This window comes from Leptonychotes weddellii, chromosome 1, assembly GCF_054177405.1.
Source record: "Leptonychotes weddellii isolate Sample4059 chromosome 1, ASM5417740v2, whole genome shotgun sequence".
Classification (NCBI taxonomy): domain Eukaryota; kingdom Metazoa; phylum Chordata; class Mammalia; order Carnivora; family Phocidae; genus Leptonychotes; species Leptonychotes weddellii.
In genome coordinates this window covers 91467454-91488097 of record NC_138369.1, presented here as the reverse complement: position 1 = coordinate 91488097, position 20644 = coordinate 91467454, and the positions used below count along the sequence as shown (strand labels likewise).

General features: G+C 45.2%; 1 protein-coding gene across 1 annotated transcript in view; it reads left to right on the top strand.

Annotated features, from left to right (window-relative positions):
• Positions 1–20644, top strand: part of MINDY4B (MINDY family member 4B) — a 35598-nt gene that overhangs the window by 5030 nt on the left and 9924 nt on the right. The window contains exons 4-10 of the mRNA XM_081803892.1: positions 4946–5065; positions 5803–5894; positions 8631–8796; positions 9360–9425; positions 14123–14193; positions 15787–15859; positions 16468–16629. Coding sequence (XP_081660018.1) covers positions 4946–5065; positions 5803–5894; positions 8631–8796; positions 9360–9425; positions 14123–14193; positions 15787–15859; positions 16468–16629 — 750 coding nt within the window. The remainder of the gene's footprint in view (positions 1–4945; positions 5066–5802; positions 5895–8630; positions 8797–9359; positions 9426–14122; positions 14194–15786; positions 15860–16467; positions 16630–20644) is intronic.

Sequence of the window (20644 nt, the reverse complement as noted above, 5' to 3'; positions counted from 1 at the left end):
ATGCAAAAGGTTGGGTATTCATCCTTTCTGATGGCTGAGTAATATTCCATGGTATGTATGGACCACATCTTTATCCATTCATCTGTTGAAGGGCATCTCGGCTCTTTCCACACTTTGACTCATTTCCAATACGACAGCCTTCTTCCTTCCCCCAGCTGAATCATCTTACAGTGAATGAGGTGTAATGACTGATGGCCAAGGCTGCCGGCCCAGGTAAGATTGTAGAGAATGTGAGCATCCTTCTCTGTGCTCTTCTGCCAGCACCTCTCCTTCCCTCCCCCCAAAACTGCCTGCTTCCCTCCAGGGCACTTTCCCATCCTCCTCCACAACCAGGCCTTTCTCCAGAACCCAGCCTGGAACACCTTCCTATAGCCTCTTTTATCAGCAGCCAATAAACCAACCCCTGGTGTGTTTGCAATACCACCTAGCAGGATCATATTAAAAATGTAACACTGGGAGATCAAAATATTCTGGCAGAGACTCAGATGAATGAAGCTTCCACGGAGGATAACAGGCAAGGGGGTGGCTTTTTAGAAGTGGGAAGCACAGCCTGGTGCCCCAGCATAAGGTCTGGTCAATAGATGGACCTCAGTGGATGTTTGCTTGATTAATTCACTGGTCTGGACAATCCCCCCAAGAGGCATCTCAGTATGGGGCAGCAAGTATCATCCGTGTGCCCCTCACGGGCACTCTCTACCCTTCGCCACCATGCTTTCTGCCAAAACTGACCTGGGAGGGACTCTATCAACAGGGCTCCCTCCTCTTCTGGCTTCCTGTTGAGTTTGACCAATGCGAGTCCCGGAGGGAGCCTGGAGGGAGGAAAGGGAAAGAAGCCAGGTTCTGTGTAGCCAGCTGAATCCCTCTTCTCTTCTGGCCGTTCTCTCCCGGGACTTTCTCCTTCCTGGTTCAGGTCACTCTCCTCCCCCACCCCCACCCCCTTCAGGTCTAGGGCAGATAGTGTTGCTAGCTGTGGGACCCTGCATTAGCCGCTGTGGTTTCCCCACATGCAGCCCACATCTTTGTAGATCGTCCCAGTCTTAAACTCTCCTCGAGTTCATCATCCCGACTTCCGTGCACCATCTGTTTTCCTGCTGAGACTCTTACTGGTACAAGTTGGAAGGTTTGCACTGGGGTCCTGGAGCTGCCATTTACAAAATACTTGACCTTGGGCATACACGTAACTGCTCTGCACCCCAAATCTTTTAATTGTAAAAGGAAAGGGCCAAATAGATTTTTTTTCTAAATTCAGCAAATGCTTATTGCGAACCCATTATGTACCAGTCTCTGCACCAGATGCTGAGGAATCCATGGTGAAGGTGATCAAGTCAAGAGTCTACCACTCTATTTGACAGGCTAGGAGAACAATGTTTCTTAGGACTCGCTAATTCTAAAAATCTCTAATTCCGTGATGAGCTGGTAATATCTAAGGCAAGACAAGATTTAGAGAAAAAGCTTCAAAAAGGGTTATTCTACCTCATGTTGGGGGTGGGGGCAGGCACGGAGATGCTCCCATCTGGACAGGCAAGATTGTCACAGGGAAAGTCTAAGTCCAGGGACCAGACACAAGGCAGTCAGGGCAAGGAAATTACATGTGTCTGGAAGAATGATCCAGGACCACTGTGTTCTTCTGCATGAGTGTGTGAACGTGTGCATGTGTGTGAGTGTGTATGTGAGTGTGAGTGCATGAGTGTGTGTATGTGTGTGTGAGAACATGTGAGATAATGATCATCATCATTATCATCATCATAGCAATCAGGAAAGAGAGGTATTCATTACAAATCCTCGAAAACTAACAAAGTGAAAAGAGAAAAACTATAAACCGTGCTTGACTGTGTTAAATAATAATGATCCTTAGAGTCATTTATTAGGACCATTTACCATATTTGTGTCTAGTTACCAGGCAGCACAATGACTTATGCCTATCATTGAATATACCAGGCTAATCTTGTGATAAATTATATTTGATATGAAGGGAACTGTTATATAGGCAAGATGAGTCACCTTGCCTGTGCCGCAGGCCAGTAGGTCTGGTCTGAGCGGCCCGCAGCTCCTCCGTTCGAGGCCTGCCTGAGGTGTATCTGGACAGGCATGCTCCCTAAGTTGGAAGTGGTACCCGGCAACAGAAACAAGGGTTTGGTTTGGCTTGTAGAGTTTTAGTGATTGAATTTGAATTCTAAGCCTTCTTAGTGTCAACAGTCTTACTCTCTCACATTTGTACCCGGCTTCCCCTCCCCTCCCCTGCCAAGCTCTGCTCTTCTCCCATCTGTGGGGGGACTTCCTTCCCTAAAGCGTTCCAGCAGACAGGCTGTGTGTTCACAAAGGTAATAACACCCTGCATTTACTCAGCACCCACGGTGGTTCCTAAAGCCCTTGTCCATACTTCTTCCCTTTCAACAATAGCCCCAATGTGGACCCAGCAAGGGTTATCCGCATTTCAGGATAAGCAAATAAAATCTTAGCAAGGATGGGTAGTCTGTCCAAGTGCGTGTGATCAGTGCAGTGCAGAAGTGGGCTTCTCAAGCCTAGAGCGGGGAGGACTCAGTCTTTCTCATGCTGCCCTGGCGTCAGGGAAACACTTGGATTCATTGTCAGTCCTCTCCTGAGGATGTCCTGGGTTGGTGGCTCATTGGCCATGGGACACACCGAGTCTGTGTCTTCCAAGAGCAGTCTCTATGCCCTGCAATCCTCTCTCCTTGACTTGCTGTTGCCCTGAGACACCAGACAAATTATTTTTCTTCAAGTGCACTCCTGGGCCCTTGCTCAGGCTGAAATGCACCTGCCGCTATTTCTTTGTAGGGCAATCTTTTGACGGGGGGAGCAGAGATGGCCAGGAAATAAACTCCAGCCCCAGAACTGGACCCTGGTCCGACAAGGGGAAAACCAATCCACATGTAGGCTTCTCCTGCATCTGTCCTTCTTAGATACCATTAGGTCTGGACCTAATGGCTGCCTGTTCTTTTTGTCCACACTCTTCAGCTGGCTTTGAATGCGTGAATGTGATATTCAAGGCTTCCAGGATCAGCCCTAAGGTACTTTCCAGTCTCAACTTCCATAGACTTCTTGCCCCATGGTTCTGGAACACACACACACATACATGCATACACATGGACACACCACACCGTCTCCTAGTTCCGCTGAACCACTCCCTGTCCCTGGATGCTCTGAGTACTCTGCACATGTGTGCACATGCGTGTGTGTGTGTGTGTGTGTGTGTATGTTTGCAGATCTTCTCCGTCTAGCCTCCCCTTCATTATAGGCAACAGGCCACTGTGTGGTCTGTCCCACGGTGTGGGATATGTGCCTCTGCTGGAGCATGAGGGCTTTTAGGGATATGTCATTAAGTAACGTATTAAATAGACTGGGTCACCTCATGGGAAAGTTAGCTCCTTCTTCACTCCACAGACCCGGAGAAAGACTCTGTAAGGGGTACACATGTCGACACCTCTTTAACACTTCCTACTTCCTTTTTTAATTAAAAAGATCGTGAGCTCAGGCAACACTTTCATAGGCAACAGTTTCTAGTGTAAGTCAATAACATTGTTTTATTTCCATTATTTTTTTCTATATGACAAATGATTTTGATTCCCACTTAAAGATGTGATATGAAGAGTCCTTATTAAATAGATATTTCCTGAGTTATAAGAGAGTAGCTCAAGCTAATGAGAGATATTAATTCAATAATGACTGGCATGCAAAAAGGACAGCAATCATAGGATGACACCTACTTAAAGCCGGGGAGGCAGAGCAGTGATGTTGGAATGGACGCAAAGCCCAGCTGTTTCTACCAGCTGGGTGACTTAATCAAATACTTCTCCGTCAAAGAATTAAGTTAACGTAATGAACATAAAGCACTTAGGCCAGTGCCTGGTGCATAGAAAATGCTCAATAAATGCTAGATGCCATTTGCCAGCCCAGTTCAAATGCCACATCTTCCACGAAGCCTTCTTGAGTATTCCAGTCAGAAGTTCTCCTTCCTCTGTTCTCTCAAGCTACTTCATACTTACAGAACTTCACACATTCTATCTTGTACATAGTTGTGGGGTATTAGACTTTTTACATATCTATATCCCACCTAGGACCAAGCACATGCTAAACAATGAATATGTCCTTGATTATGAATGCATTCCCTTTTTTTTTATGTGTTTTGTTTATAAAGGCTTATTTTTTTCTGGGAAGCTCTAGAAGACCCTCTCCAATCTCAACATGCTATAGAGTTTCCAGGAAAACCTTAAAGATTCTGGGGCAAGAGAACAGAGAATGCTTGTTTAGTATCATTTAAATCAATGTTGTACTCAAGCTAGAAACATAGAGTCTTGTCTGATTCTTGTTCCTGGAGCAAGAGAGAAAGACTCAAAGATGGGAGAGGCAGGGGCTGCAGAGTCATGGATATAGATGGAGACAAGAGGCAGGAAGGCAGAGCGGCAGCGCATGGTGGACTGCAAGGCATAAAGGAGAGATGTCTGGCAATGGAAGGTGAGACAGACACAAGGGACAAACATCAGATGGGGACAACGGGGTACAAAGTTGACACACTGAGACTTCAGGATAAAATAGTCTAGGGGCCCCTGGGTGGCTCAGTTGGTTAAGCATCCAACTTCGGCTCAGGTCATGATCTCAGGGTCCTGGGATCTAGCCCCATGTCGGGCTCCCTGCCCAGCATGGAATCTGCTTTTCCCTCTCCCTCTGCTCCTCCCCCCACTGTTTTCTCTCTCTCTCTCTCAAATAAATAAATAAAATCTTTTAAAAAATAGTCTAAGTGAACCTGGTTTAACTCTTTTGCACAAGACTCTACAGTTATGATAGAGGAATAAGGTAAAATGTAAACCAGAATGTAGGAAGGGGACAGGCCTACCTCCACAAGTTTACCACCTTACTTAAGGCCGTTTGATGAGCAATGTGTCTAAGAAGAATTATTTTTGTTTGAATCCTTTATTTCCCCTCTTAGAAGTTACGGCAGAGCCTCTTTGGAAATGCCGTCCATGTCTTCAGCTATGACTGGAAAAAGGCCTATTTCAGGTTCCATGATCCTTTTTCTGACCTGGCTTTTGCTTTGGAAGTAGAAAAGGTAATAGTAGGCAAAAATTTTTAAATATTCTAATCCCATATTCCCTATCCATATTTCCTTCCATTCTCATCCATAAGAATATATGTTTTCATTATAATCATTTGTGGAAGCATATTTCATATAATTTAAAATTTAACCTTAAATGATAAGAGGCTGTTTAAAATTATAACTCACTGTCAGGATTGTAGCAAAGCCTCAAACCCCGCCCCCATGCACACTGCCCTCCCCAATTCTAGTTTTCCTGGCTCTCCTCTCCAAGTTCTAAGTATCCCTGAGGATGTGAAGGCAGGAGGAGATCCAGGAGGTTCTTCCTGGCTTATATAAAATCTCAGTAATTCATGTCATCAATTACCAGTAACAAAGAATTTCAAGGAATAGCCAACAATTTCCTGACATCTTCCAAATCCAAAAGTTGGATAGGAAGCAGGAGCATGGCGGAGGTGGGGTGGAGGAGGATGCATGTCCCCAGGTGCCAGTCTACAGGGCTCCACAAAGAAGGTGGTTGTTGCAGATTCTAGCCCAGCCATGGCATCTGACCACAGCTCACGTACATAGTATGGTGCCCCTTCACTCAGCTTAGGGATGTTATATACCAGGAGGGAAAGGGCTTCGGAGAATAGATGGCATCCATTTCCAAGAGTTCTCCTTTGTCCTGTTGGCCCCCTGGGGTTCCAGTACAGTTGTAAAGCTCTGCTCCCAGCCTTCATATGCCTCACTATTCATCTTCCCCATTTCAGGGAGGTGCCCGAAGCATTCAGATGGCTGTACAAGGATCCATCATCAAATACTTGTTGTTTACAAGGAAGGGAAAAGACTGTAACTTTCACAGGTAAGGGGCCTAGAACTACTTGAGAGAATTACCCATTTCATGAGAACCTTTACATGCCAAATAGTCACTGGGGAAAATTCCCTGGTGGCCTCGGGAAGGGGACTTGCCTCACGAGACAAAATGGCTCTGGTTCTCCCGGAGGGACTGGACTTTGCGGCTGGGGAGGACTCTCCGGGAGCCACTCTCAATGGTTGCTGGAATAATGTTGAGTTTTCATGTTCCGCTGCAGACCGTCCTGTCAGGTGAAGTGACGCACCTGGTCTCAGGTGGGTTTACTTGACAGTATTTGATGGGAAAACCCAGACTAACAATTAAGGAGGAACAAAAGGGCTGTTTAAAAAAAAAAAAAAAAAAACCCTGATAAATGAAGAATTAATTCTCCTATTTAACCAGGCTGACAAAATACAGTGTTTGGTAGTTGCCTATTTAAGAAAATCAGTTCAAATGACTTTACTTAGAAGTCAACAAACTCCATCATGGGCAAAGCTCTATGCTTGGTATGAGAAGAAATATAAACAAGTAAAAGGTATATATCTGCCCTCAGCAGGATAAGTTATCCCTCAAAACAGGAACTAAATGTATAATTTATTCTAAGATCATGAATTGCCAGTTTCCTGAGAAGCAGAGCCAGAGGTGGGAATTCTTTATACAAGTGATTTATGAAGCAAATGCCCTGTTGGAGAGGAAAAAAAAATTCTTTTACCCTTCTAGCTTCTTTGGCTGGTCTAATAATTAACCTGACATAAGACAGATTAACAGGAGAAAAACAAACAAAGTTTAATAACATGTATATATCCTGTATACCCGGGAGAGACCAAGAGAAATTGAGTAACTCCCCAGAATAGCCAAAGGCATCACCTTAAATACCATCATCTTTAGCTGAAGACCAAAGAAGATGTTGGAGGTGGGAGTCCATTATGGGAGGTTACCAGGAAAAGCACAGTAAACAAGGGTAAGGTGGTTATGCAGATTTACATCAGTGCATTCTCTACTGATAGGAGTTTCTAGAGATTGAGAGCCATTCCCCTCCTCCGGGGAGGGAGATACCCTTACAAATGGACTTTTCCCTTAAAATGTCTTTTACAAAAGGCTAACTTCTGAGTTTTCAGATCTTCTCTTGAGTCTGTAGTTTGGTTGTTTTTAAATAACCAGCTTAAAATAATCAGTATGCCAAAGAGATATACGGTGGGTGGCAAGACTTGCTCCCCTTTGGCCCTCAGGAGGAACCTGTAGGAGCGAGGGAAGCAGGATAGGGAAAGAGAAGCAGAAGAATGTGGTCTCCAGCGATATCCAGCCTCAGGCTGATCCCATGGGAGCTCGGCAACCTCAGCTGCCCCATCTTCAAAGAAGGAAGTGGGGCCTTTGTGCTTCCCCCCGCCGAGTCAGCCACCGGCTTTGAGCCATCCGTGGAAAGGCAGGCATCACTCCTTATCACTCCCAGGCAAGGTGGCTCCAACTCTTCAGAGAAAGGTGAAAAGTAGGAGCCACTGGTGGCAGCCCCCCAAAGCAGCCGGGGGAGGTGTCCACCAACTAAGTAAAAGGGACCTCAGGGAATCTAGATGAAACACACGCACGTTTGCTACACACACAAAGCATTTAGCACAGAGCCTGGCGTGCGGCAGATATTAAATATGTGGTAACAAGGAACCGCTCTCATAGACCTGCTCCACGAAGACTTCCTGAATCTTCTCAGTCACAAGTCCTGTCTCCCTCTTCTGTACTGTCATAGCACTTTGTTTTATTCTCATCCACCTCCTCAGACTAGGGTTTTGGAGTATGGAACTCCTTGTTACTCATTTCTGTATCGCCACAGGGCTAGAAGGATGATAGAAATCATGGCTGAGTTCATTCATGAACCCCTATCATGTGTTTCTCCAACAGCTGTCAGTGTTAAATATTTAGAAAACCAGCCTAGTAAAGGTCTACCACATAAAGACTGGCTCCCAACTCCTGGGAAATCCTGACAGCCTGGGATTACTCCCTAGACTATAATGGTGAAGAGCAGGGAGTCAGGGGGCCCGGCTGCCTGATTTCAGGTCACTGCTCTACCACTTTCCAGGTGAATGACCGGGGGCCAATTACTCAACCTCTCTTTCTTTCTTCCTCCCTAAAATGCGAGGGACAGTAGCATCTACTTCACAAGGTTGAAGTGAGGATGAAATGAGGTGACATGTATGAAGCACTTAGAACAATGCTAGGGGCAGTGAGTGCCAGGTGAACGTAAGCTACAAGTCAGTGAGGGCGACATGTGGTGGGCCTCCAGCCAGGCGTAGGATGGACGCGATCTGGCAGGACATACAAGACTAGCACGTTAAAGTTGCACCAGGGCACAAGCCAAGGCATGGAGGTGAAATGTGGCAAGTATGTTCGGGGCACTGGTCCATGTGGGCCATCGGGTTTGCAAAATATCACTGGGAGATAGCACTGCAAGGATTGTTTGGGGTCACACTTGCAAAGGGCCTGTTACTGGGTTAAAAATTTGGATTAGTCTCTGCTGGAGTTCAGGAGAGGGGACATTGGTGGGGACTCAAGAGGGGCGATGACTTACAGGGGGGCACTGGTGAGAAATAATCTGTGAGGATACCAGTTCCCATGACATTCTCATGGGCTAGGCTGAGGAAGGAACCAAACAGACCCGCCTGGTGTGCAGAAGGGGACTTCAAGGTGGAGGCGCCTCGCGTTCAGCTCGGTGACTGTTCACACCACTGTCTTCCTACCCAACCTCCTGTGTTGTAGTTTATGTGCAATAAGCAAACGGGAGCAGGAGCAGGGCCTGGCTGCGGCACTGGCTAGCATCCTGTGGGCGGCAGGCGCAACTGAGAAGGCCACTGTCTGTCTCATCGCTGAGGACACTTACATCACCTCAACTCCTGACTACTCGGGAGATGATTTCACTGAGCGGGTGAGTGCACCCCTACCCGTCCTGCCAGATAAAGGGCCAATGAAGCCTAAGAGGGCACGAGACTCAACACGGAAATGAAGGTGAGGCCCCATCGACGCTCCTAGAGGTGTCCGACGTGGCCAAAGGCGTCTTCCAAAGAGGTAGGGACAAAGGGTTGTAAGTGATCCAGGCAGCCTAAGGGGAGAATCCTGCCGTGAATTTTTCCTTCCAGAATTCACCATGATCAGGAATATCCCATACCTGAAATCATTACAGACTGCATTTCCATATCCACTGTTTTAAACATTGCTGAGTTCTACCGGTTAGGAAAAAAATATGTTTATGTTCTTATGGCTCAAGATATCATATTGGCTTAAAACTAAGGAATGGAAAAGTGAGGCCAGGCCATCCACTCTCACTACGTATGATTTACATGGCCTTGTGTAAGATAGTATGTCAGGTTTTAGCAGTGTGATCTTGCAATGAAACAAAAAGCTCCCTTGAGGAAATAACAGTGAGTTGACATCTTATAGATGTAGCTTTCATCTTCCTTTCCATTTTTATCTTCTATTCCTGATTTATAGCTCCAGCTGTTTGAACTTTTAGAGAAAGAAGCCACTGAGAGATTCATCTATGATCATTTACAATGTGTAAGTGTTTAAGTGTGGAGATAATTCCTTTATGTTGAACTGATCTTACAGGAATCTTCTTTCTTTTACAAAGTGTATTTCTAATGATGCTTATTAAGAAAACCAGGTCATTTTGAAAGCTAAGAAAGGGCCGGATGAGAGAAAGAGAAGCCCGCCTTTCCCTCCCCACAACCTAAAAAGAGCCAGCTCACACACAGGCCACTCACAATTACCTCTTTGTCCCTGGCTAATCAAACCCAGAGAATAATACTATAGAGGGCATATGCCAAGATTTCTTTTGTGGGAAGAGAATATGTCAAAGCAGTCTTGCCTCATCTAATGGATAAAACACAAAAACGCTCCACCACGAAGGCCCTAGTCTAAACTGCCAAAATGGCCGTTCACACTGACTCCAAAGAAATGACTTCTGGTCTGAAAAAGGTGGCCCCGTTTCACCTGCTCTAGCAGCACCTTCCACACAGTGTCCTTCTGACAATGGTTCTTCCCCACCTCCCAGGACGGGACAGCGTGGTGGAAAATCTAAGGTGCTCTTTTAAGATTCCTTTGCAGGGAAAGGAATGCTGATTTTCTAAAGAATCGGAACCCTAAGGGGTAAAAGAGGACAATTAGCAGGGTTACCATGAAGCCATACAACTATGGATTATACAGAAGGGGGAAATGTGTTCCAGGAAACTCATTGTTCCATTCCTTCCGAAGGTTATAGAGGCAGAAAACTCAGGCAGGAGTTCTCAGCCACACGTTGGCCATACGATCTTGATTAAACTGGTTACCCCAGGCCTACCTCCCCCACCATCTCATAGGTCTCTGTGGCAGGCAGAAGAAAGTACCCCCCTCAACCCCACACAGAGATATCCGTACCCTACCCCCCGGAACCTGTGAATTTTATTCTTCATAGAAAAGGGGAATTAAGGCTGCTAATCAGCTGACTTTATTTTCTCATTTTTTAAAAAAATTTGTGTTATTTAAGTTTAGGTGACATACCATGTTATATTAGCTTCAAGTGCACAACATAGTGATTCAACAATTCTGTACATGACACAATGCTTTAAAAAAGGGTGAGTACTCTGGACTACCCAGGCAGGCCCAATGTAACCACAAGGGTCCTGAAATGTGGAAGAAGAAGACAGAAGAGGAAGTCAGAGGGTGTGATGGGAGAAAAGTGTCACCTGCTACCGTTGGCTTTGAAGATGGAAGTGGCGGTGGGGGGCGGTGGGCAGGGACACCAGAAGCTGTAAAAGGCAGGGAAACAGATTCTCCCCCAGAGCCTCTAGCAGGCCTGCTGACATCTCAATTTTGGCTCAGTTAGACCCATTTTGGACTTCTGACCTCTAGAACTGTAAGCTAATAAATTTGTATTATATTTTGTTTTGTTAAGTGTTTAATTTTAATTCCAGCATAGTTAACATACAGTGTTATAGGAGTTTCAAAATTTGTATTATTTAAGCTACTAAATTTATGGTTATTTGTGACAGCCTCAATATAAATTAACTAAGAAAACCTGTATGATAGATTTTAAATACCTGGCATGAAATACTAAGTTAGAAGCCTGCTTAGGGGACTCTTTGTTGTGGGCAGGAGAGGTTTAACAGGGTGACACAGATAGAGAGGACCCCGTAAGAAACGCGCCTTCCAGCAAAGAGAGGCAAACCCTTTCCTCTCTGTCTTCCATCTGCTCAACTCAGCCCTGGGGCAGTCTGATTCACTAGGAAGGATCCCCCCCATCTGCAAGGGCTTCCTCAGTGTAGCCAGAGTTGAGAATCAGAGGATCAGAGCTGCAACTATACACACTAAAGCCTGAGAGTCAAACTGGGATCAGTAATACAGGCCCAAAGCAGAGGCAGACCATGGGGCGTGGGCAAGCATGGCACAGGGACAGGGGGGCTACCGGGGTCAGACAGACCCGTGCTGACTGTCACCACAGCCACTCTGGGGCAGCGCTCGCACCACGTCTGACGCTCCTCTCAAGGGCACCCCTGACCAGGGACTGCCCATTGCGATGAACCCCCATCCCAGACCTTTACCAAAGCCCATTCAAGATGCACCAGTCCTATGTCCCATTCCTGAGTCCCATCTTGAGACAGAAATCTCAAGATCGAGGTCTGATGGCTACATGTGGATAGCAAGACCTATTGTAATGGGCTGAATTTCATCCCCCAAGAAGATATGTGCAAGTCATAACCCCCAGTGCCTGTGGAGGTGATCTTATTTGGAAAGGAGGTCTTTGCAAATGTAATCGAGTTAAGAAGAAGGCATGCTGGATTAGGGTCGGCTCTACTCCAGTGACTGGTATCTTTAGAAGAAGAAGAGGGCAATTTGGGCACAGACACAGACACGCAGGGAGAACGCCACGTGAGAATGCAGGCAGAGATTGGAGTGATGCAGCCCACAAGCCACTGTACTCCAGGGCTTGCCAGAAGCCACCAGAAGCTACAAGATGCGAGGAAGGATCCTTCCCTGTGGCCTTCAGCGAGAGTGTGGCCATGCTCTGACACCTTGATTTCAGATGTCTAGGCTCCGTAACTGTGCCAGAATAAATTCCTATTGTTTTAAGCCATTCAGATTTCTGGCAATTTGTCCTAGGAAACAAATACACCCATCATATATGATCTGCAGCAGTAGCCCACACCATGCTGTATTTTTAAGAATTGGATTCAGCATCTGTCAAAAACAATCAGGAGATTCCACATAAAAACCTGGATTTTTGGGGCGCCTGGGTGACTCAGATGGTTAAGCATCTGCCTTCAGCTAGGGTCATGGTCCCAGGGTCCTGGGGTCAAGCCCCCACATCGGGCTCCCTACTCAGCGGGAAGCCTGCTTCTCCCTCTTCCACTCCTCCTGCTTGTGTTCCCTCTCTCTGTGTGTATCTCTCTGTCAAGTAAATAAATAAAATCTTAAAAAAAAATGGATTTTTTTTAGCTTTCCCCTGAATCAGAAAATCTGGCTGCACTAGCCCTATCTTCTGGCATGTCCTCAAATTAGCTGACAAGGGGGCCTCGACTCCCCTTGGAAAAGTTGTGAGAGGCTGGATGATGCCACCTACCTGGTAAAAGGACTTTGCAGATGTGATTAAGTGAAAGATCTTGAAATAGGGACATTATCCTGAATTTTCTTGGTGGGCCCAATTAATAAGAGGAGGCTTATTTAAGGGAAAGTGGATGTCAGGAGAAAGAAAGAGGTGTGATGAGGGAAGCAGAGGGAGAAGAGGGGTCACCATGTATGACCACAATTTGGGATCATGAGCCAAGGATAAGGACAGCTTCTAGAAGTTGGAAAAGGGGGCACCTAGGTGGCTCATTTGGTTAAGTGGCTGCCTTCAGCTCAGGTCGTGATCCCAGGGTCCTGGGATCGAGCCCCACATCGGGCTCCCTGCTCAGTGGCAAGTCTGCTTCTCCCTCTCCCTCTCCCTCTACCCCTCCTCTTTACTCATGTTCTCTCTCTCTCTCTCTCTCAAAAAAATAGAAGCTGAAAAAGGAAGTGAACAGCATGGCCCATAGAGCCTGCAGAAGAAACACAGGCTTGCCAGCAGTTTGAATCAAACTCAAGAAGTGACACCCACATTGGACTTCAAACCTCCCAAACCATAAGACGATGGATTTGTGTTGTTTTACGCCACCAAGTCTGTGGTCATTTGTCACGGCAGTAATAGGAAGCAATAGGAAACTAATACGCCAGCATCCCCAGTTTGCCTCAGGGTCCACCTACACCCCCCTCCCCGACCTCCGCCGCCCGTTTCTCTCACACACCACAGGACACCCATTTGGGTTCCTGTCTGGCTCCCACACACTGGAATTTGTTCTGCCTGAGGGTCCTGCCTCTGCCAGGTCACAGCGCGGCAAGGGGACAAATTAATCCATAAAAGGGAAAGCACCTGCCTTTAAAGGAGAGGCTTTAACCCTGGGAACCTTGAAAGCCAGCCAAGGAGCACTTTTCAGCAGGCAGAGAATTGACATAAAGCTAAGGCCTACTACCTGAATGTTGCTTGGGCAATTTGGATTTGATCCTGGAGATCACAGGGCACCTTTGGAAACTCGTGAGCAGAAAAAATAACCTGGGCAAGAGAAGAGACAGGGGAGAAGTGCCTTAAAAAGGGACAGATACTAATTTTGCTGTGATTCTAGCACGTTCCAAGCACTAAGGCAGGTACTGTGCATGATGTCATTTAACTTTTGCAACAGACCTGCAGTTTATCTGCAATTGCAGATGAGGAGATTGAAACTCAAGCAAGTCAGTAACTGCGATTAAGAGTAGAACTGGTTTTGAACCTAGATCTGTATAACTCCAAAGCTATTTCCACAGAGCATCTCTGCTCCCCTGGGGCAATAAGGAGGGAGGGATGCCCCAACCGAGGAGAGGCTGGGAAGGAGGCCAGCCAAGAGCACACAGAGGGCCTGAGCTAGGATGGACGCCGGAAAAATGGAGGTGAAAATTACACTACATCTTGGCCATGATTCAAAGACAGCCATGTGATAGAAATGGAGGAAAGAAAAAGGGGTCAAAAGGCAAGAGAAGGACAGCACCACGGGCCGACCTGAAACAAGGAAGGATGCATTTGAGAGTGAAGATGACTCTGGGACACTGTCCTATCAGCAGCTTTTCTAGGTTCTTGGGCTATAAATCCTTGAATTAATGCCTAGAGATATACATAGCTGCATTGCTTTTAGCCAAACATGCTTTTTTATTTTTGTCCCCCCAAACAGTTCAAAGGGGAAGGAAGCCACGGTGTCATCTTGTTTCTTTACAGCCTCATCTTCTCCAGAACATTTGAAAGGTAAATTCAACAAATATTTGCACGGGCATTTCCTGTAGCTCTGTGATCACATAAGCGATGTATTCTTGGGTTGGAAAATATTTTCATGGCCTACTGGGAACAGGAGTACAGTTTTTTCTCTAGTGGATGCTCTTCTGTTGATTCATCCTTTTCTGTAGTCTGTTTGGCCATATTAATGGGTGAGTGGATGTCATCAGGAAGGTTTGAATCTGCTTTTCTAGGACAGTGGTGGCTTCCTTCTCCTGGTGGTTATAAATATTGACAGATAACACCAAAGCTTCTTCGTGTAATTTTCATAATAAAAAACATTTTATTATTTATGTGCACAATAAGATATATCCACAGGTATTTATTTTGTTTCTATGATATGCAAAGCCCTGTTCTTGGCACCGTGGGAAATACAAATAAAAGAAGAGATGGCCTGACCTGCAGGGTCCAGTCTGGGAAAGACAGGAGTTATACACAGAGATACCAGGCATGGTGCAGGTGGTAATTCATGTACCAAATGAGGCATAAAGACAAGGAGTCTTAGGGGATTCCAGAGGAGGAAGGGTCCCAGCAGACAGACTAGTAGAGGAAGGCTTCTTAGAAGAACTTCTGGGCTCTGAAAGGAAGGTAACCTCTTGAGAGTCAGAGAGAGATAGAGAGCCTCTAGGAAGGAAGAGTTACAAGCCCGGAAGCAGTGTTCCTAACACTTGTCTTTTGCAGAACGTCACCACATTTTTGTGGTCTGTGTTATTATTTGCTTAACAGTTTTCTTTAAATCAACACATATTTACATATTAACTTCTTCCTAAACATCCATATCCTTTTAATCATGTATTTGTTGTACTAAAGAGAAATGTATTAAGCACATCACTATAATTTTTTTTTTAAATCATGCCACACTTTGGGCAACGCTGCCCTGAATTATATCTGATGCCACCAAGGCACTCACTGTGCTTGACCCAAGTTTTTGGTCCCTATTCACAGAAGGGCATGACCTCCAGTCCTGTGAATAGGTTCCTTCAAGAGCACATTACAGCTCACACACCAGTACTCAGCACCTCTCCCTGGGTGAGAGCTGGAGCCCCATTCCACTTTGACTTCACATGGTCCAGGGTAGGACCATGAGCCCTGCTCCCTGTTGAAACAGTAGAGGTTGCCCTTCTGCAGTCAGGAAATGGGCTTCACCCCCAAACTGGTATTTTCCACTTGAACAGTCTGTTCAACTCAGTCTTGGGCCAGCACTCTCTGGAGTGGTCATGTGTCACTCCCCTAAGCCAAGCATCCCTTGTCACTTGGAACAAATAGTTTCTCCACTGTGCCCGGCACCCACACAGAGCATACATGTGAGTCTGTCACTTCAGCCTTCTCCCTTATCAGCAGCTTCCCCCAAATGCATCCCTAGCTTTTCCCATCACCTCTGCAGCCTCCATCCCAGAGACTTTTCCGGTGAGAGACAAAAAGGTGCAAGGCACACAGGAGGGACAGTGACTGGGCGAACCCACTCGACTGCTGCTCTGTGCTGGGAGGCAGAGGAAGGATAGGCTGCAGGTTCCTGGTGCAGTCATTGTCTCTGACTGAAGGCTGATGGCGTCTCACATTCTGCAGGCTTCAGAAGGACCTAGATGCCTCCACAGCTCATCTGTTACAACCAAGTGCTGGGGGCTTCCTGTGCAGGCAGGTAGGTTGGGAGACTTTGCCTTTCTATTGCAGAATCTGAATTAGGCTTTTTTTTGTTTGTTTTTCAATTAAGCATATTCTCTCTTGAAGTGAAGAGTGATCGAGTTATCTTTGAAAGACTAAGAAGATGCTCCCCTGAGTTTGTTATCAGAGTCTACCTTCCAACTTCCACCACGGTCTTCCCAGTTTACCTCTGAGAGCCCCACATCCCTGCAATTCTACAGACCCATTAGAAAATACCTTGACAAGACCCACCAGGAATCCCTAGTAATGGAAAGAAAAGTACTATAACAACAGCTGAGCGTACTGCTTCTAAAATCACAACTACAGAAAGCAGAGTTTAAAAGAAATGGAAAGAGAAGAATGGCAGTAAGATCTGAGTGGGGCACGTGAGGATCTACGGGGTTTGGCTCAAGAAACAAAGTCACTCAAGTTTTGTGTTAACCATACCAAATGTTGATGACCTGTTTTTCCCGAATTAGATATTATGTCATTTCATTCTTTTAAGTAAAACTGGTAATTTTTCAGTGATTATTAAAAGAAAAAAGAAATTAAGTCCTTCTGTCATTGCTACCTAACATGTAAATATTTGTAAACTATATCATCTAGGCCGTTTTGAACATGATTCTAACCGGAAGAGCAAGTCCAAATGTCTTTAATGGCTATCAGAAGGGAAAGTCGCAAGAAATATTACATGGAGTCCTGACCCGCAGTGACGTCGGGTATTTGCAGTGGTATAAGGATGCCTCAGAGGATGACAGGCTTTCGCAGGTAAGTGTGTTCTGATTCGCAACCACACAACCAGAGTGTCAGTGTTTTGATATATTTTTTTTTAGTCTCTATATTAAGACAATGAAAAATCTGAGCTAACTTTTTCCTTTACTATATTCCTGCACACCTCCCATCCACCACATACACATACACAAACAGAGAGACTCTCAGAGTCTCAATGTAAATATCTAAGTCTACTGTACTTGCTTCATCTTTTATTGTATGCATTTTTATGTATATAGAGTACAGGTAATATAAGTAAGAGGCAAATAACTTTTTTGAAAAACAATACTTGAAATATACAGATGAAAGGAAAGCATCCTTTATTCCCATCCAGCTACAGGCCTCGTTCTCAGAAATCAATTCTGTCAGCAGCCCATGGGTATCTTCCCAATCCTTTGTTTATGCAAATGAATGCATATTTTCAATCTATTGCTTAAAGCTTAAAAAAAAATCACTGGGGGAAAAAAGCCTCCTGCCCCCCCCACCCCCACCCCATGAAACTCCTCTCAAAATGATTTCCAGCTCAGGGGATTTACAACCTCTGACAACCTTCAGAAAGTAGAATGTGCCGTTGAAAAACATAACCAGAGAATTAAGTAAGATATGACTCTGCAGAAATAAACAGGAGAGAGGGTGAGAAAGCAAATACACCCACCCCAAACCACAAATCAAAGATGCTTCTGTGATATTTTCACAAAGATCTCCATCTTAAAACCCAGGCAAGGCAAGGTGGGTTCTGTGAAAAAGCCAGGCTTCTCTGGAGTGGCCATGAAATTAGCTGGGATGTAATTCAGTAGGATGCTGACAACCCCCCAGCCCTGTCCCGGCCCCAGCCTCTCCCAACCACCAGCAGTAAATGAGGGCCTTGCTGCTCAGTGCCCTGTCCTGTCCTTCACTCTCCCAGTTCAGCTCAAAATCCCTTTCGTGGGCACAAGACTTCAGGCTTTAGAAGATCCTTTTATATCCAGAGCTTCACTCGTCTTCCCTCCTGCTCTTGGCTCCAGCCACAATGCCTTATTCATGAAATCCGCAACTTGTTATACCTACAAATCATGTATCTGAGGGCACCAGAGAAGTAGAGTTTGACCGTAGCAGAATTAAGTACATTTTGCATACAAGCCTGTTTAAAGTTTGCTTATTATTCCTTGAGTTTGAAATCTAGGCCCATCATAGAAAAATGAGAAGTGGCAGAGAAGCTAAAAGTAAAAGAAATGAACCCATTCCCATCACCCAGGGGTCAATCCTTTCAGCAATGCGTCCTTCTCTTTTTCTTTCTTATATAAATATGTCCTATGCTACTCTTTGGAAACCCAATTTTTATCACTTAACACATATCCGTATGTGTCAATGAAGATATGTCCTTCATCATATTTAGGATGCAAAGAGTTCCACTCCATGAACATGAAAGACCGTACTTTGAATATACCCTGGACAGAGAAGGGACTTGTTATTGTTATAAAATTCCAAATCCCTTGGTTCTAAACTGGGAACTCATCTTAGAATTTGATAGATCTATAATAAAGAGGAAAACGAAGCCACCCAAAGAAAGGAACTATAGATTTCAGTTTACATATTTTTCTCTTTTTTTTTCAACCACACACTTTCACCTGATGGCCAAGACTTAGTTTGGAGAAAAATGGCAGGATACACCGGGAGGATACACCAGGGGCAAGTTTCAAGGAGTGAGGACGCAAAAGCCACAATGGTAATTTGACTGCTTTGTCTATGATTACAAAGCTCTTTCACACGATTTCACTCTATTCTCATTACAAACTACAAAGATTTAAAACAGCTTTGTCGTCGCTCCATACCTGCAGCACGCTCTGCTATTATTTGATTAATATTTTTCTTTAAATCAACTCATTTTAAAAATTTGCATGTAACCATTTCTGCAGCAGTAATACAAGCCACGGACTTGACACGCTCGCTATTTTTTTTCCCTAATACATATTCAAAGAAGTAAATAAACAGGTTTTGTTTTAAAGCTTACCCCGGGCCACTGGCATTCCTGCCTCGTGCCACCAAACGGCACTTCTGTGCTACACTTTGGAAACCTGGAATAAAAGTGAGGGGGATTCTGTAACACGCAGGAAGCCGCCCTCACCTGAAAACCAGGAGACTTGGTTGGAGGCTTTGCCCGGCCCCTCACAGGGGTGTGACTTGGGCTGGTCACTTACTCTCTCTACACCGGTTTCCTCATCTCAGACTAGTGTCCTCACACCTGCTCTGCAACCACGGGACTGAGGCGAAGAGCAAACAAGATTATGAATGCCAAAGCCTGCTGGGAAGCCAGAGTGACCTGTACACATGTAAGTTTAGAATGGATGATAAAGGCCATGTTCATTGATCGTCTCCTAATTGTGAGGCTCTGTGTCCAGATACAAAGATGAGTCACACATGGGCCAGTACATACCCACACGCTGATTGTTCGGGGAAGGAGACAGACGATAAATGCTGGAGAACCGTGCTCTCAGCGCTGGCTGCACGCTGAAATCACCTGGAGGGTTTGCTTTTTTAATTGACTTTATTTTTTAGAGCAGTTTTTTTCCTCCACAAAATTAAGCGGAAGGTACAGAGATTTCCCATATACGCCCTGCCCCCCCACATGCATAGCCTCCCCCATTATCAACATCTCCCACCAGAATGGCACATTTGTTACAATTGATGAGCCTACATTGACACATCATGATTATCCAAAGTCCATAGCTGACCTTACCATCTTGGTGTTGTACATTGCCTGGATTTGGACAAATGTATAATGACTTGTGTCCACCATTATAACATGATACAGAGCAGTTTCACCGCCCTAAAAGTCCTCCATGCTCCAACCCCAAGCAACAACTGATCTTTTTACTGTCTCCATAGTTCTACCTTTTCCAGAATGTCATATGGTTGGAATGATACAGTATGTAGCCTTTTCAGGTTGGCTTCTTTCACTTAGTAATATATAAGTTCAAGGCTCTTCCCTGTCTTTTCACAGCTCAATTGCTCATTTCTTTATAATGCTGAATAATATTCCATTGACTAAGTAATATTCCGTTGATGTACCAAGGTTTATTTGTCCATTCACCTACAAAAAACATTTTGGTTGCTTCCAAGTTTTGGCAATTATGAATGAAGCTGCTCTAAACATCTGTGTGCAAATTTTTATGTGGACATAGGTTTTAAACATTTTTAGATAGGTAGCAGGGAGCATGATTGCTGGATATATGGTAAGAGTGTTTAGTTTTGTAAGAAACTGCCCAAATGTCTTCCAAAGTGGCTGTACATTCTTGCATTCCCACCAGCAGTGAGTCAGAGTTCCTATTACCACACATCCTCACCAGCATTTGATGTTGTCAGCATTCTGGATTTTAGCCATTCTCATAGGTGTATTGTGGTATCTCATTGCTGTTTTCATTTCCTCGATCATATGTGATGTGGAACATCTTTGCATATGCTCATTTGCCATCTGTATATTTTCTTTAGCGAGTCGTTGGCCCGCTTTGAGAGCTTTTAAAACTACCAATGCCCAGGTCATCCCCCAGAACGCCGTCAGCTTCATGTGTGGAAGATCTGTGTGGGCACACAGGGCCCCAACACTCAGAAGGCCCTGCCCTTAGTCTAATGCTCTACTGTCACCATCTTAAAATTCTTACTAATTTTTGAGTAAGTGTCCCCGCGTTTTCATTTTGCACTGGGCTGCAATTTCATAGCCAGTCCTGGCCAATGACTCTATTCTATTTGGTCTAGAGAGCATCTGAGCATTAGAATTTTAAAGCCCACAAGTGATTCTCATGGGCAGCCAGGTTTAGAAACCTCGACATTTTATTTATTTTTTTTTTTTTAAGATTTTATTTATTTATTTGAGAGTGAGAGAGTGAGAGACAGAGAGCATGAGAGGGAGGAGGGTCAGAGGGAGAAGCAGACTCCCTGCCGAGCAGGGAGCCCGATGCGGGACTCGATCCCGGGACTCCAGGATCATGACCTGAGCCGAAGGCAGTCGCTTAACCAACTGAGCCACCCAGGCGCC